The sequence below is a fragment of the Diadema antillarum genome, unplaced genomic scaffold (assembly GCF_040938485.1).
Source record: "Diadema antillarum isolate AM-2024a unplaced genomic scaffold, OU_Dant_1.0 seq00001005_RagTag, whole genome shotgun sequence".
Taxonomy (NCBI): Eukaryota; Metazoa; Echinodermata; class Echinoidea; order Diadematoida; family Diadematidae; genus Diadema; species Diadema antillarum.
The window spans coordinates 481,835-499,985 of record NW_027271843.1 but is presented as its reverse complement, the minus strand read 5'-3'; the positions used below and the strand labels follow the sequence as shown (position 1 = coordinate 499,985).

The window sequence follows — 18,151 nt, the reverse complement described above, 5'->3', positions numbered from 1 at the left end:
CTTTTTTCCGGCAGACGACAGGTTACACTAATGAAGTATTTTTCCTGTCGTTTCCAGAGGTAGAATCACTGACACAACCCCAGAGAGCAGCGCGAAGCCAGCATAGACACATATTGCCACCGTTGAAGAATTCTTCATCAGCACCTACACAAACATAGAGAGAATTAATAAGGTGTAAAGCCCAAGAAGAGGGATGCATGTATTCTGACATATTGTGCATATCACAGCATAAAAAGTATATGACACCATGAGAATATGAGAATAGTTTCTTTTTTTTTTCGGATAAGCGGTAATAATAGTAATGATAGTAATAACAATAATGATGATGATGATGATGATGATGATGATAATAATGATAATGATGATAATAATAATGATAATTATAATAATGATGATAATAATATTGTTATTATAATAATTATTATCATTATTATTACTACTATGCTTATGATGATGATGATGATGATTATTATTATTATTATCATTAGTATTAGTATTAGTATTAGTATTAGTATTAGTATAATCATTACTATTATTTTTTTATTTGTTGTTGTTGTTGTTGTTGTTGTTTTTTTTTTTTGGGGGGGGGGAGGGGGGCTTTGTTTGTCTGGACTTTGTTCTAAGATGACAGCCAGTGACAAAAGTTGTTAAAACTATTCGACATATAGTGTAAGAGACCAGAGTTTGAGGATCGAAGAATTTGTGTGGGTTGGTAATTATGAAACAAACATGCATTGTAATCAGGAGCTGTTCCCTTAATGACATAGAAGTGTACATTGTAGTAAAGTAGAACAAGTACACGTTGTATATTAAAACTTATACGTTCCTTTACGGGCAACCAATGAGGACTCTTCATTTCAGATAGGGATATAATGTGTCTGCGTTTGCTTGACAAAGAAATGCGTGCTGTTGCATCTTGTAGTTTTAAACAATGATAATAATAATAATGATAATAATAATAACAATAATGATAATGATGATAATAATAATGAAAATAATAATGATAATTCACATTTATAAAGCGCATAATAATTAACAAAATTCTCTATACGCTTGACATAACATATACAATCGATCATGACATGACATATATACAATCATCAATTATACTTGAACAGATAGTGTAAGAATTTATATTATCACACACTATTATAATCATCATGACCACTAGAATCAGCCGTCTAAAATCTGCAATATCTCTTTTAAATAAGCCAGTAACCAACCTGGGCGACAAACGGTGTGACGATGGCACCAAGGCGTGACGCTGCAACGCACACTCCGAGACTCAAAGACCTCACGTGAGTTGGATAGACCTGCCGGTGTCATTAACGGTAAAAACAGCGATGGGGTCAATTAACCCTCTCAATCCCCGAATCGATTCATTACATCATCACACAAGTGACAAAAAGGTAATTTTTATCATCTTTTCACAGTCAATTGTTTTCAAGGGGGTTATCCACTGAAATCTCTGACTTAATAAAACAAAACATTAAACACAAAAGATGAAAATCAAACAGGTAAAACAGTAAAATATTAATTGAGATTTGCTACTAAATGAGGAAAGTGTGTTATTGTCAACTTTCAAACGTCTCTGACCAACTAGTTACGACCTTACGAGGATCACAAATGTCAGCTTATACATCATCTATTCAGAACTTCTCCAGTTGCTTGTACCACAAATCGGTCTGTCCTGTATTTCCGTCTTTGAATTTAATTTAACGAGAAAAGGCGCAATTTTCACATCGTTTCAAGAGGCGGAAACTTTAACCAATAAAGATTTCCCCCCGAAAATCAAGTTAAGGGTGTAATTTAGGAATCCCCTCGGCAGAGAAAGAAATCAAGTGCTTTATAGAATTCATAATTGTCTAGAATTCGTACTTTTGTTACAAAAGAAATTAGTGCGTGCATGCGATCTCCTTCCATGGATATGAAGAGCATACTGACCCTTTATTTCATAATTAATGCTACATGTTCTTCGATTACACAAAGAAAATAGAGAGATTATATTAGAATATAAAAGTAAGTACAATATGTATTTGTATATTTGCTCACCTCCGGTGTATAAACATACAAAGCTTGGAAAGCCCCTGAAATCATACCTCGCACCACAAATATGAAGAATGTCTGAACCCCGCTACAAAGAAAGTGTCGCAATAGAAAAAGAAAACAAATTAATAACATAGAAATAAAAATATAGAAGAAAACATAAACAAAGAAATGGACATATACTCCTTACACTGCCTTATGATAATAGTTTAAGTTTTAGCTTGCTTTACAACGATATGGCATATAAGTAGATGTAATATATAGAAAATAGTTTATCTACTCCCACTTTGTCAATTTTGTTTTCTTTGTTCGTTGTTGTTTCGTTGTTTTTTTAGGGGGTGTTTCTTTTTTCTTAATAGCACTTTTATCCTTTATAGCAGCGGGTACAAGAACATATTTATTCAAATTCAGAAATGCTTGATTTGAGCTGTTTAATTACAACTAATTAACGAAAAGCAACAAACAAGTTGCTCTACATCGACCTAAATAAGCACAGTGTCTTTGAAGTAGCTACGATTAAAAGTATCAGCAGATCGTTGATTCGATTCAAACCCAAGTAGCCCAATGTATGCCAATGAATTTTTATCAGGGCTATTTGATTTGCTTTGATGTATTTCTGCATTTTTCACAAAGTATATACAACATAACAAAACATTTTCCAATATTAATCACATTATATCTAAGATAAGATAAAGATAAATATAGTCATATATAATGAACCAATAATTACATATTGTATGAGTGAATTATAATCATACAAAAACGATGGAAAATCATTGATTATTCAATCTGATTAATACAAACAAAATGCAAGAGACCGTCATTGTAAGCTGAAGCTTGAGTTTGATGGCGGCCTCTGGAAAAGCATATGGCTTGTTCTTTTTTATAAATCATTTAGTAAATATTAAAACTGTGTAATCGAGTAGGGTAGCTACAAAATGCATCATATATATTTCTATTCAAAACATTAAGTAATAGCTGCTTATTTACTTTGATGTATAGTCCACAGGGTGGATTGGCAATTAGTTGTAATAAAAACAACTCGACATAAGAATTCATTGATTTAGAGATTATTGTAGAGCTATGGAAGTAATATGGACATAAATATGCGCCAGAAATGTCATGAAATTTTGGTCCACTGTGGTACTTCCATTTTGATATCTCTAGGGTGTTAAAGAAAGCAATTAAAGTGCATGCGTTTAATATACATACACACACACACACACACACACACACATATATATATATATATATATATTTATATATATATATCCTGCATAGGGTTCGTTTCATAAATTCATTACAGAAAAGTTTTAACATAACAGGTTACTTTGAGAATGGTCATGGCTATGAGACACTTTCAAAGTGAAGTTAAATCCATTTCATGAAGTCTCTCATATTAAGTAACCCCTGTTTGAATGTAAATATTCATGACGATATAAGGACCACATCACAAATGCATGTTATTTCAAGCAAAAATATAAACATACAATCAGACACACGAATTTTACCTGGTTGTGCATATAAGTAATAGGAATGTGAAGAGGCCAGCGGCCCACATTTGAATAGCCATGGTTTTCCTCCTCCCTAACACTTCAATGATGACGAAAGTAATCAGCACTCCTGGGAGATAAAAACGGACAAACTAATACATTCAAATAAAATCGTGGGAATGATTCATATTTTGACAATATGATAATATTATACATGCAGGATATATCCTCTTCAGCGTTGTCACTGTAACTCTACCAGAGCACCATTCTATTGATACCACCCAGTGTTTCCGGGTAGGCATTTACACACCTTGTTCGAGGGGAACATAGTAGGAAAAAACATGTCTTGTAAAAGATAGACTGCACCGGGCAGAATTTGAATGCTGGACCTTAAGTTTAAACTTAATATAGTGCTCCAGAAAACTCTCGCCCATGTTCAAATGAGATTTTAAGATAAAAGGGTGAAAGTCAATCAAACACAAGGCAATCGCCGAATTGTGTCTCGCCCATTCGCGTACAAGGAATTTATATTTTTTATAACTCCCACAAGTTGATTGACCTGCTTATGACCTTTGACCTTGTGGTGACCTTCAACACCCTAAGGGACATTCACCATCCAAGTTTGGTCACAAATGGACAAAGGGATCAAAAGTAATGAGCCATAATCGAAACGCGCCATAAAAACTTAACATTGGGCCCTAAAAATTTGTTGACCCCTTTCTGTGACCTTTGACCTTGTGATGACCTTTAACTTCCCAGGGGACATCTACCGTCCAAGTTTGGTCACAAACAGACATAGGGATCAAAAGTTATGAGCCACAATCAAAACGCGCCCTAAAAACATAACATTGGGCCCTAAAAGTTTGTTGACCCCTGTCTGTGACCTTTGACCTTGTGACGACCTTCACCTCCCCAAGGGACATCTTCCATCCAAGTCTGGTCACAAACGGACAAAGGGATCAAAAGTTATGAGCCATAAACGAAGTGCGCCCTAAAAACTTAACATTGGGCCCTAAAAGTTCGTTGACCCCTGTCTGTAACCTTTGACCTTGTGGTTACCTTCAATTTCCCAAGAGACATCTACCATCACCCAAGTTTGATTGCCATTGTAGCAACATGTGCTGAGTTACGTGTGATAAGAGAGTCTTGCAAGTAAACTTTAACGTATGACCTCAAATGACCTTTGACCTTATCATTTGACCTCTTACGGCACCATAACATGAAGGTACCCCCAGTGCATCCATCACCCAAGTTTGATTGCCATTGTAGCAACATGTGTCGAGTTACATGTGCTAAGAGTCTTGCAAGTAAACTTTAACGTTTGACCTCAAATGACCTTTGACCTTATCCTGTGACCTCCAACGGCACCATAACATGAAGGTACCCCCAGTGCATCTATGACCCAAGTTAGGTTGTAATCCAAGCAACTTATGTGAAGTTATATGTCAAAAGAGAGTCTTGCAGGTAAACTTTAACATAGAAAAGAGAGTCTTGCACATACTCTTTAATATATGACCTCAAATGACCTTTGACATCATCACATGACCTCTGACAACACCATAACATGAAGATACCCCTAGTACTTCTATCACCCAAGTGTGGCTGCCATTGCTGTAACAGATGCCAAGTTATGCATCATAAGAGAGTCTTGCAGGTAAACTTTAACATTTGTGACGGACGACGGACGACGGACGGACGACGGACGGACGACGGACGGACGACGGACGGACTACGGACGGACGACGGACGGACGACGGACGGACGCCATTTGGATCGCTTAGTCTCGCCTTCACCTCCGGTGGGCGAGACAAAAAGGGAAACTCAGATAAGTCCATGATGTTGAAGATTAAGAACTCGTCTTTGAGTTTTAACGCAATTACCACCTCTTCCTAAAAATAGCAACCCACAGTAGTTGTTACAACTATACGCAATATACGAGATGAGGACATCACCATCTCATCTAATTTGCATAGATGTGATCTTGACCAATAGTGTTCCGTGGAGACATCATACAATCAAAGGAGTTAATACAATAATGACGTGCACATTTCAGAAACATTCTCATGCAAAACATTGCGAATCTTCTTACCTGGAAATTCTGCAAAGGACGTCTCTAGCACATGAACATAGCCAGAAACATCTAGCGATTTACAAGCTGCAAAACATTCCATTTCCGGTGCGGGCTCAGCTGAAAATAAAACAAGTGATTTCTATTAGACACAGAAATTATGCATTGCTCGGAGCAAAGGTAAGCGCCACTGATTATAATTGATGTGAGTTAACTAAAGATGGAGTTAAAAGATTGATGTGTTGTTTTGCATTTCCTTGTTTTCCCACTAGATCTCTTTGTAGTATGATATTTGCCACCATCCTTCGTGCATTTGTGGAAACATTCTTTTTTTCCCCAATGATATGTATAACTTAATACACAGTTACTATCATAAGAACAAAAACAGTAACAACAACAACAAAATAAAATAAGTGATTACAGTAATAACAATATCGATAAAGATCATAAAAGTGATAATGATGATGATATTTGTAATGATCATGACAATGCTAGTGACCACAATATTGTGGTTACAATAATAATAATTATGATAATTATCAGTATTGTCACTATTCGATATTCATACGTTTTGGCTTTTTGTATTATGGGGCATGACGCAGGAACATTATTGAATGGCAAATACAAATAGATACGAGAATGATAACTTGCAGAAACTGCATGAAGGATCTGTTCATAGTATATCATACATATTGTATCAGAAAACCATTTATGTCTTAATGCTGATAATAACTAGCATCATAATGAGGATCATCAGAATGACTACTACACTGTATTACCGGCAACTCTCGTTATAACGAAGTCATCGGAACCAGTAGTTTTCTTTAAAGCCGAACAAAATAAATGTAAAAAGAATTTATCTATATAGACAGTTATCTTGGCACTTGGATTTTTACTTCGTTGTAACGAGAATTTCGTGTTCGTTATAACGAGTGCGCATTGTATAGTGTAACCATTCAATTTAGTTTTACACAAGACAGAGACATACTATAGATATTCAAAAATGTCAAGCAGTATATAAAATGCATCGTATACTCACATGCACATGTATTGTCAGATGAGAAGATTTCCGTGGCAAGCAGCACCATTCCGTAATACAGAAAAGCATTACAAAACCTGAAAGATTGCATGAATAAGAAAACATATTCAAATTCCTTCGGAAATGAGGAAAATAAATATTATATCTGGCATTTAAAACGGCCAAATTGATATGACAGAGGAATGATCTTAAACATTGTTTTATAATAATTTGAATTGAACTGGATTGAATTGAATGATATAACATGATATATTCTTTTATAATATAAAACGATCAAAATATTATTTTAATTGTCAATCACTATAAGCAGTACTGTAGCATTAATTATACGGTCAAGACAAATCATCACTGTAAAAGAATGAAAGTATCTTCTTGGTGACACTTCATGATTAGATTTTTTCTATACACCTTTATAAACTGCTCATTAACTTTGAATTTTTCCAACACAACGAACTGTATCCACCCTGAGCATAAAGTTAACCTTTGTTCAAGGGACTGTTCAGTACTGGTTGAGGTGAGGATTCAGGTCGTCCGTAACTTTTTGCCAGATATTTAGAAACCACTTTATGGGTTAATGTTAAAGAGCATACAATTCTAAGGGGAATCAAAAGTTTATTTGATGAAAACCAGTTTTGAAGTGACGGAGATATCTAAAAGCAAGGAAAAAGAAAGAGATCCTAATGAAAGTCGTGGCCTGTCAATTTGAGGATCGCTTTTTTGGATATCTCCGCCATTTCAAGGCCAATTTTCATCAAATAAACATTGAATCCTTTTTGAAATTACATGCTCTTTGATATTTCATAAAAGGTTTCTCATTATCTCTCTTACACACACACACACACACACACACACACACACACACAAATGTTATAAACCTGAATCCTCAACTCAACCAGTACGATGAGGTCCCTTTAAAGAGTGCTCAGTAGAGCAGGTTAAGAAGCTATCAGATACATTTGACACTTTTAATAATAATAAATAATACATACAATTTCTATAGCGCCGTTCTCCACTTTGATTAAATGCTCAAGGCGCTTTACAATTGTACATCAAAGCAAACAGATTGAAAATACAAGTACATCACAGTAATAGAAGAAGGATGAAGAAGCAGAAAAAAAAAAGACATGAAAGTCTGTCTTCAAAAGACACTGGTCTTCAAAATGCACTGCTAAACAGATAGGATTTTAAATTACTCCTGAAAGATGTTATAGAGCTCGAGTCTTTCAGCTCACGAGGAAGTGAATTCCACAGTGTTGGTCCAGCGTGAGCGAAAGCTCGTTCCCCCCAAGATTTCCTAGAAAACGGAATATGTAAGAGACCTGAAGTTGAGGATCGAAGAGTTCGTGAAGGTTGGTATTGACGAAACAAACAAACATTGTAATCAGGAGCTGTTCCCACAATAACATGATAAACCAAAAGAAGTATCTTAAACCGAATACGCTCCTGTACAGGCAACCAATGAAGACTCTTCAGGATAGGTGTGATATGACTGCGTTTACTTGACAAAGAAACAATACGTGCAGCGGCATTTTGTAGCTTTTGTAATTGGGCAATTTGCGAGTTTGGTAGATTGAAAAACAAACCATTACCGAAATCAAGGCGTGAAGAAATAAGTGCATGAACAAGTTTTTCCGTGGCAGAGCGAGTCAAATACTTGCGAATAAAACCAATATTGCGCAATTGATAACGGACTGATTTAGAAATGTTGGTGATTTGATCGGACATAGCCATGTGAGAGTCAAACATAACACCCAGATTGCGACATGACTTTGACAGAGGAATATCATTACCTACAATCGAAATACAATTAATATCCAACTTATTCAAGTGAGATTTAGAACCAAAAAGGATAAATTCACACTTGCTGTGGTTTAGAAACAATGAGTTAGACCTCATCCAAGCATCAATATCAATGATGCAATTTTCTAGACAGCGCAGTGCATGAGATGCTTGGATTTGATGTGGTGGAAAAGATACAAAAACTTTTGGGTACGAAGATCATCCAGTGTAAACAATAATATCGTAACTATTGATCTCTGATGCAGACACAATACATGTATATATCAACATACACAATCATCGTCTCTTATATACTCTGTCGATATCCGAAAGCAAGAAATCTGACGTGTACTCCACAACAACAAATGTTCCATCTTTGGAAGATGACGTGGTAGCAGATTAACATTAAAGTCCAAAACTGTAGCACTATTTTTTCTTTCAGCCTGCAAGTAGATGAGATGCAGATTGTGGTATAGTGTAGCGCGTCCGGATATGACGGAAACTATATAATCATGCTGGCACACAGGGGTCATCCCACGAGACCGACACCCACGAGTCAATCAGCCCACGAGTTCGACATTAAAAAAAAGAAGGTTCATGAGTCATACAGCCCATGAGTTTGACACCAGGCAAATAAGGCCCATGTGTTCGACACTATAAGGTAAAAATACTCCGGGGGGGGGGGGGGCATTTCATGAAGCATTTTGGTCGGATATTTTCCTGATAAACTGTTACAGGCTACTGAAATCCTTGCATCTAATTGGCTGAGAGCAAATTTGTCTGACAACTTTGTCGGACAAAATGCTTCATGAAATGCCCCCCAGGAGTTCGACATTACAGCAAGAGGCATAATGTGTCGGTCTCGTGGGCCTTGTGTGCTTAGTGTTAAACTCGCGGGCTGTATGACTCTTGGGCTGTATGACTCATGGGCTGTATGAGTTGTGGGTGTCGAACTCGTGACGTGCACCCGAAAGGCAAATTGAGTGCAACACCCACAGACATTAATCCATCACAACTTTGATAGGGCTCACCAATTTATCAATAGAAGGGAAGACGTTATTGCCATGGTTCTCGTTTTGAAGAGTTCTGGTAATGATCCTTTGGGTTTCTAAAAAACAACAACAACAAAGAAACAACAAAACAAAACTATGAATGTAAAACTCATTATCACGTGCAAGAAACGATTTATTTATTCTTTTTTGATGACTAGGTAGAGAAGAAGATCGAACACACTGACTTTCTGATACAATCTTCATCATGATGATTTAATTTGAAAGGAACATTAGTGTGACATGTTTAATGGACCAAAGTGACATAATTATGAATAACACCCAAATAGGCCTTCAATATTTCGAGTTTCTTCAAACTTTCAGTGATGTGTTCTACACTATTGCTGCATTCACGCAATCCACATGTATTATATTTCCCCTTTAAATAACAAAATTAAACCAATATACCAATGGATGAAGGATGATGATTCTCTATTACTATAGATAAGTCAATGAATATATAAATATGGTATAATATAATATATGGCTGTCAATCAAAATATTACACGGTGCATGCATGGGTTAAATCCTTCTTCAACTTGTTCCAGCTAGACCTTTGCTCTGTAGTACAATTCCAGTGGTACCATCCAGTACCCGAAAGCATTAAAGGGTCCCATTGTATAGTTTTGGTTGAGACCTAACTTCAGGTTTCTAACATTTTTTGATGAGATAGTGAGAAACCTCTTTTAAAATATGAAAGAGCATGTAATTCCATGAGGAATTCAAAGTTTATTTTATGAAAATTGGTTTTGAAATGGCTGAGATATCCAAAACAGAGTGGTTCAATAAAGTGTGGGACCCACATTTTATTACGATCGCTTTGTTTTACCTTGTTTTTGGATGTTTCAGTCATTCCAAACCTGATTTTCATCAAATAAACTTTGAATTCCTCTTAAAATGGTATGCTATGTACTATTTCATAAGTGTTTTCTTGGTATCTCACAAAAATTTAAAAGCCCAATTTCAGCTCCACAAATACTATACTACTAGTATCCCTTTAGAATGTCATTGGTATAATATGCCTCACCCAAATAGGCCTTCAATATTTCGAGTTTCTTCAAACTCTCACTGATGTGTTCTGCTAATATTGTTTGCATTCACGCAATCCACATGTATTATATTTCCCCTTTAAATAACAAAATTAAACCAATATACCAATGGAGAGTATAGTCCAAAAAAGGATCAGACGCATGGTAATTTTACTATCATTGATTGAATGCTATCAAATGTTTGTTTTGTGATGTTAAAATGTATATGTCATATGATTTATGAAAAAGCACAATGTTTTTGATCTGATCAATAAAATCCAGAAATACAAAAACAAAAAATAATATGCCTCACCCATTCTCTGACATTTCTGCATAGATGACCCCGGGGCAGTGGTCTCTTGTTCAGTGAGGATATCAGGCGGAGTGTTGCCATGGCACCGTCAAAGTCACCCATGGTCTGCTGATAAAGGACACTCTCAGGTAGATACTAAAAACAAAACAACAACACAACAAGCAGACAACAATCAAACATATCAAAAGTTTGTCAACTTAAATTCAGTGCTAAATTTTATGAGCAAAACAACACATTTCTGATGATTAAATCATTTATCTAGGGAAAAACATGGCTCATTTATCATAATCTTCATCATCATACCAGTTTGTATCTTTCCCCGATAACTGGGACGGCCAGACTCAGAGGTAAATAGGTACTTACTAAATACCGAACTGCATTGAAGAACACAACACTATCCAAAATTTGCAGAGCATCATAGGGATGTGGAAATGGTGTTAACAAGAAAGCAATCTCTTCAAACAAGAGGTATCATGGAGGCAAGGTAAACTTGTAGCATCACTCTGTAGAGCGTTACAAACAAAAGACTATGTTTATAGATCTTAGCTTAGACAGCTGTAAAACAAGCTATAAGAAGGTACGTGCGGTGATAACATAATATTGAGATTTGAATGTGTATAGTACGATAGAACGAATGCTATACCGTTTCGTAAAGTTATCTGATAACTTAATAGTTCTGTAACTTCGTGGGGTTATTTTATCTTAGGTTCGAATTTGAAGAATCCGCTTCAACTTTGTTCATCTGGTTTTCCGTAGTCTATTTGATAAAGCTAAATTAAGAATGGTACGGACTTCAATACTGGAGGATATAACGCGACGCGTCGCTACTGATAAGTCGCCGCGACTCGTGCGACTCGCAAGACTAATGGTTTGTGCTCTCACAAAGAAGGCGACCCTGGGCGACGTCCGAGACGTCTCAAAACAGGGTATTAATATATTCGCCTGGAAGTCGGGGGGGGGGGGGGGACGTCGACGTGACGTCACCACAACGTCGCCGGTAGGTAGTCATGGGTCTCCGCAGGGTCGCGGAGACTTCGCTGAGGCGCCTCTGAGATCAGCTGGAGACTTGGGTAAAATTAAATCTCCGGCAAAAATCGATCATGTCCGATTCTATAGTCCCCATGCAGGAGACGTCGTAGAGACGACCCCGCGACCAGCTAGACTCTGTTGTCCCCACCAGGTCGCCACCTATCAGTACAATCCCCAAGCAAACGAGTGATTTTAACATATGACATCAAGGTGGGCATCCATACCTTCATGAGCAGGAGAAATATGAGGAGAGGGAACGAAGAGAAGAACATGAGATAGCGCCAGCCCAGCGTTGGCATAATGATGAGGGTAAGAATCACCTGGAGGCAGATTCCAACGATCCAGAACACCTGGTGGAAAAGGAAATATTGATGTGTATCGATTGTCCGGTCTCTCGTACACTCCTATATAGTTGAAATGTTTGAACAATTTCTCTTAACTACTGTATATCTGCTAGTAAGTGTTTGATTCAGTAACTTGCCTTTCAGATATAAATAAGGTTCGACAGTGCTTAGTCACAATCACTGAATACATTAATTTTCACAGTCTTGTAATTTTCACTTTCTTTTTACAATGCCACATAAACATTGTAACAAACTTTTTAGATATACTTTGTCTCTTGTGTTATTTCTATATTTCTCAATATGTATATAGGGACATTCTAATATATGTTTTGAACAAATGAAATATTACATTTCCAAGTCTGGAGAATCAAAAACAAACAAACAAACAAACAAACGTTCAGAATGTTTTAATTGAACGTGTTTTAACTGTGAAAATATGATATCAGTCATAACACATTACACTGTAAAAACATCGATGTTAGATTTAACACCATGGGTGTTAAATCTAACACCGATCAAACTTCAATAGAGGACCACACCCACAGGTGTAGAAAATGCACTGCGATGGTGTTGAAAAGTGTTCACCTGACACTTCGTGGTGTTAATTTGACACTGTACCTGGTGTTATTTTGACACTGTACTGGTGTTAATTCAAAAATGACACCACATGGTGTTGATTTGATATTAGTTGGTGTTAATATCAATGGTTTAACACCCGTCCAGCTTCAATAAAGGACCACAACAGCTGGTGTTACTGTGGTGTAAATTTATTTTCACATTTTTTCAAAAATCTAGTATTTTAATGTAAAATTTTTGATCTTCTTGTTTAAATTAAAAATCAACAAGAAGTGCAGTTACTAAGAAACTCTTCAAAAAACAGTTTTATATTTGGAAATGACACCCGGAGGTGTTAATGTAACACCATAAATGAGCACCGAAAATTTAACACCAGCTCGGTGTTCACTATTTAACACCGGACTTTTTGCAGTGTCCAATTAGTTACACATTATAATAAGTTACACTATGGTGCAGTAGGGGAAAGTGAGTAATACAGCAATTGCGACACCAAGCCTGTTCGCGAACACACTCTTGCGACTATGACTGTTAATCACGCCACATGCACAAAGAAAATACTATTACAGTTATAAAACGAGATCATGTGAGAGGACTAAGCACTCAATCATTGATGATTGTCAAGAAAGCAAAATTAAAGCTGGCAAATATCACCATTCTTCTCAACCTTTAAACAGCTTTTTTATAGACAATCTCGAATAGGATATACCCCTAAATTAGTACATGTACAATCTTGATAAGTGTATAGAACAGTGTTTATTACTCACTGTAAGAAATACAAGACAAAGACCTCTTGTTTTGGAAGGCAACAATTCAGCTAAAATAGTAAACCTGTGGGGAAAAACAGAGAAATAATTAAGTTTGAATAAGTAATACAACAGGATAAACAATGCCACTGGTAAACAAGAAAATGTAAACATGTATAGTTCTTATGAACTATGTGTAAGGAGACTGATACATGTGAATAAATAGATATGTTAATAAATGGATAAACAAAATTGTGCATGTAATACAGAGAGAAAGAGAGAGAGACGGAGATAGCTACATGTTGTAGTTATAATATACAATAAATAGGGATATTTTTATTCCATAGATACGATTAGAAACGTGAATAGATTATTGTGAAACGCATGCCACAGGTGCAAGCAACAGCTTTCATTGTCAATCGGGTATTACTGGCCTATTTCAAACCCATATCGTCTGACCTGTCTCTCTCCCCCCATCCCCCCCCCCCCCCCCTCCACCATTGCTCATCACGCACAGCCGCAAATTTCCTGTGTGTGAAATATTATTATGTATACAGCGTGTCCCAGAAAAAAACACGAAACCGAGTTTCATTGCAATTCTTTGCGATCATAATTACATATTTGCTTTATGAGTTGTACGTGGATTGAAAGATACACTTCTCTTCTTTCATTTGATGCAAAACTCATTGTTCAAAGATGACTGAAGGCACATGGCAAACTATAGAGAAACGTAGGGAAGTGAAAAGACGATGCATGGCTGCAAAATCAGACAGGTTAAAAGAAAGATCTAGAGTTAGATACAGGGAAATGAACAGACTAGTTAAAAGAATGTCAAGGGCTGATAAACGAGCCTTTGTTGACAATTTAGCTAGTCTGGCAGAAGAGGCAGCAAAGGCTGGTGAACAAAGGAAAGTATATAAGCTGACCAGAATGATTAGCGGCAAGTACAGTAAATCCTGGGAATAACCGATAGAGGACAAGGATGGAAAGCTTCTTACTACTGAAGCAGACGGCAGGATGCCAGATGGGCCGAACACTTTGAAGAAGTCCTCAACAGACCAACCCCAGTTACTGAAGCTGATATACAAGAAGCAGTTTGTGATCTAGATATCGACATAAGTCCACCAACTCGGGCTGAGATCATTCAGGCAATCAAGTCCTTAAAGAATGGTTAAGGCATCAGGATTAGATAACCTCAATGCTGAGTTATTTAAGGCAGACCCAGAATTGCCTACTGACACACTGCATCCACTCTTCACTGACATATGGGAAGGAAAGAAAGTCCCGGACGATTGGTCACGAGGGATCATCATCACACTCCCTAAGAAAGGTTCACTCCGGAAATGTAGCAACTGGCGGGGAATAACACTTTTGTCTGTTCCGAGTAAAATACTAGCAAAAGTCATCATTCAGAGGCCGACAAGGGCTGTTGATGAGCAACTGAGACCAGAGCAAGCAGGTTTTCGAAGAGGAAGAGGGTGCGTTGACCAGATTTTTGTCTTGCGCAACATAATTGAGCAATGCACAGAATGGCAAAGGCAGCTGTACATTAACTTTGTTGACTTCGAAAAAGCTTTTGACAGTTTACACCGAGACAGCTTATGGAAAATTCTACGAGACTACGGCATTCCTCAACAAGTAGTGGCTATCATCAAGAGCTTTTACAGCAATTTCACTTGCGAGGTTGGAAGTAGCATCTACAGTTTCCAGGTGAAGACTGGAGTGAGACAAGGGTGTGTTATGTCTGTACTACTCTTCAACCTAGCCATTGATTGGATAATGAGGCAGACCACTGCAGATCAGAAAAGAGGCATTAGGTGGACACTCCTTTCAACACTTGAGGACATAGACTTTGCAGACGATCTGGCTCTAGTGTCTTATACTCACCAACACATGTGCAGGAGAAGACATCCCGCCTTACTGACTTTGCACAAGAAATTGGCTTGAAGATCAATCACTGAGGAAAACAGAAGTAATGACACTCAATGTTCAAAACCCTCAAAGTATACAGGCTAATGGAGAAGATCTTCCAACAACAGATGAATTCACTTATCTTGGAAGTACAGTAACACATGATGGAGGTGAAGGAGTAGACATTAAAAGCCACATGAATAAAGCAAGGGCTGCATTCTCTATGCTGAATCCCATTTGGAAATCTCAGCAGTTCAGCACCAAAACCAAGTTAATGATTTATCAAAGCTGTGTTCTCTCAACTCTCCTGTATGGATCAGAATGCAGGAGGATGACGAAGAGCGACATTCAAAAACTGTCAGTTTTTCACAACAAATCACTGAGGAAAATTTATCGCATATTTTGGCCAAATACAATATGAAATGAAGAGATTTATGATAAATGCCAGTTGGAATGCATAGACACAATCATCCAAAGAAGGTGCTGGAGATGGATTGGTCATGTGCTAAGGAAAGAACAGGACAACATTACCAAGACAGCACTCCACTGGACTCCAGAAGGGCGGAGGAAGAGGGGGAGACCCAAAAACACATGGAGAAGAACTGTGGAGAGAGAGAGATGAGGGACCTAAACCACACCTGGAGGACACTACAGCGCCTGGCCATGGACAGGGTCAAATGGCGGACTTTTGTTGCTGCCCTACGTGCCCATGACATAACGGGCAAAAGTCATTGTTCAAAATTCGTGCATGACCGAGTTAGAACAATAGACAGTAGTGATACTAAATTTTCATTTGCACGAGCAAATGTCGACTTTGAATGAGTTTTTCAGACTTTTTTCAGCAATCTTGTGCAAAAAATAAAATCATAGCCTATTAATATCCATTCTTTTCCTTTCATATGATATCCCATGCGTCAAAAATGATCATCGCCTGCTCGAGAAAACTGAATTTGAAAATATGCTTCAATTTTACCCAGATGGATAGATAGTAAATAAGGAGCCAGTTAGCTTTCCCGACATGCCCAACTTGGCAGATAACAATGGCCTTCATGCGTCAATGAATTTACACAAACATGAAGGGAGGGGGTAAAAGAGGTTGTTACTCCGGTTCGGTTCTGAATAGGGTCTTAAATTAGCATAAATATGATCATGAGCTTGCCTGACCATGCAGCTAACTACAGAGCAAAGGGTGTTCATCAGCGGAATGTTTGGGAAGGTGGGGTGGGAGAAACGGACCGAAAAAAAACCTTCCGAGCCCCCCCCCCCCCCCCTAAAAAAGACGACTTTCTGCCCTGCACTTGCACCTTTGAAATGTTAGAAGCGCAAGTTCAGTGATAAATGAAGTGATGTACCCTCTCTTTCTACTTCACCTCCCCCTTCAAAACTTCAAAACCCTGTCAGTGATGAAGGATTCACGCGTGAGGGAAATGTAGAGAGGACTGCGTGCAGCCTCAGCATACTCAGGTTATTAGTCTTCAATAATTTTAGTTATGTCTCATAGCTTATTCTAAACAAATGACAACAAAGGGCTTTTCGTCTCATACAACATTCTCTGTAAATACCTCCCCCACCCACGAACAACATTCACTCTAGCACTGCGGTTGTTTTGTGTGAATTCAATGGTGCAGATGAGCCCATTGTCTGATGCCAAGTCGGGAGAGCTGAATGTTGTTTTTCGACTATCCGTATATAGAATCGGTAGAAATGAAGCATGTTTTCATGCAAAATTTTCTCAAGCATGCGTTATTCATATTTGACGCGTTAGGTCTCATATGAAAGAAGAAAATATGAATATTTGGCTAATGAACTCTGTTTTTCGAAAACATAACGTTAAAAGTCTGAAAAAATTCACTTAAAGTCACAATTTGCGTGTGCAAATGAAAATTTGGTAGCACCACTGCTCATTGTTCTAACTCAGTCATGCATGAACGATGAACATTAAGTTGTACATCAAATGAAAGAAGAAAAGTTTATCTTTCCATTGATGTATATCTTATAAAGAATATGTATAATTTCGATAGTAAAAAGTTGCATGGAAATCCGGTTTCGTTTTTTCTGGGACACGATGTATAGTTCACTCACTTCCTTTAAAACACAAGGTCCGGATAAGTGTATAAACAGAGTATTAAAACACGTGATAATGGCAGCTGGGTATGACGAAGAATCTATTGGATTGCAGTTGACTATCACCCTGTCCAGTAACTGGTAGGTCCCATGTCTTCACTATATCGCATTGTTATCCGGATAGGTCTAAGAGGAGTGATGCACAATCCAGCGTATCCGGGCAATTATTCCCGGCTAAATACTGGTAAGTGGTGAGTTTAGAGCACTGAGATTAGGGTGAGGGCTAAGTTTGATATTCAGAGTTAGGGTTAGGGTTAGTTTCAGGATTAGGATTATGATTAGGGCCAGGGGGAAGGGTCCAAGGGTAATTGCCCAGGGGGTACCGATAATTGTCCTAGACCCACAATAGTATCTCTTTCCTCTGCGGTATGATTCATCGGTAAAATTATATTAAAAGTATTGAATTCACGATATGACAGGGTGATGGTTTTATACCCTTGTGAAGCGCCCCCAAGTGACGTGCCGACCAGGCCTCGAAGGATCAAAAGCCACGTGAAGGTAGGAGAGAAGGAGCTCAGAAGTCCAAAATAGAACACAAGGAAGGAACACAATCCTAGCGTCTTGGGGAAGAGACAGAGTGAAAATTATTAATGACAAGAAAAACTAAAC

General features: G+C 37.6%; 1 protein-coding gene across 1 annotated transcript in view; it reads right to left on the bottom strand.

Moving 5' to 3' along the window:
• Positions 1-27: 27 nt before the first annotated feature.
• Positions 28-18,151, bottom strand: part of LOC139742564 (synaptic vesicle 2-related protein-like) — a 43,859-nt gene continuing 25,735 nt past the window's right edge. The window contains exons 4-14 of the mRNA XM_071653096.1: positions 17,978-18,102; positions 13,529-13,592; positions 12,069-12,194; positions 10,816-10,950; positions 9,457-9,533; positions 6,647-6,723; positions 5,629-5,727; positions 3,558-3,669; positions 2,053-2,134; positions 1,224-1,313; positions 28-144 (exon numbers count right to left, since the gene is read on the bottom strand). Coding sequence (XP_071509197.1) covers positions 28-144; positions 1,224-1,313; positions 2,053-2,134; positions 3,558-3,669; positions 5,629-5,727; positions 6,647-6,723; positions 9,457-9,533; positions 10,816-10,950; positions 12,069-12,194; positions 13,529-13,592; positions 17,978-18,102 — 1,104 coding nt within the window. The remainder of the gene's footprint in view (positions 145-1,223; positions 1,314-2,052; positions 2,135-3,557; positions 3,670-5,628; positions 5,728-6,646; positions 6,724-9,456; positions 9,534-10,815; positions 10,951-12,068; positions 12,195-13,528; positions 13,593-17,977; positions 18,103-18,151) is intronic.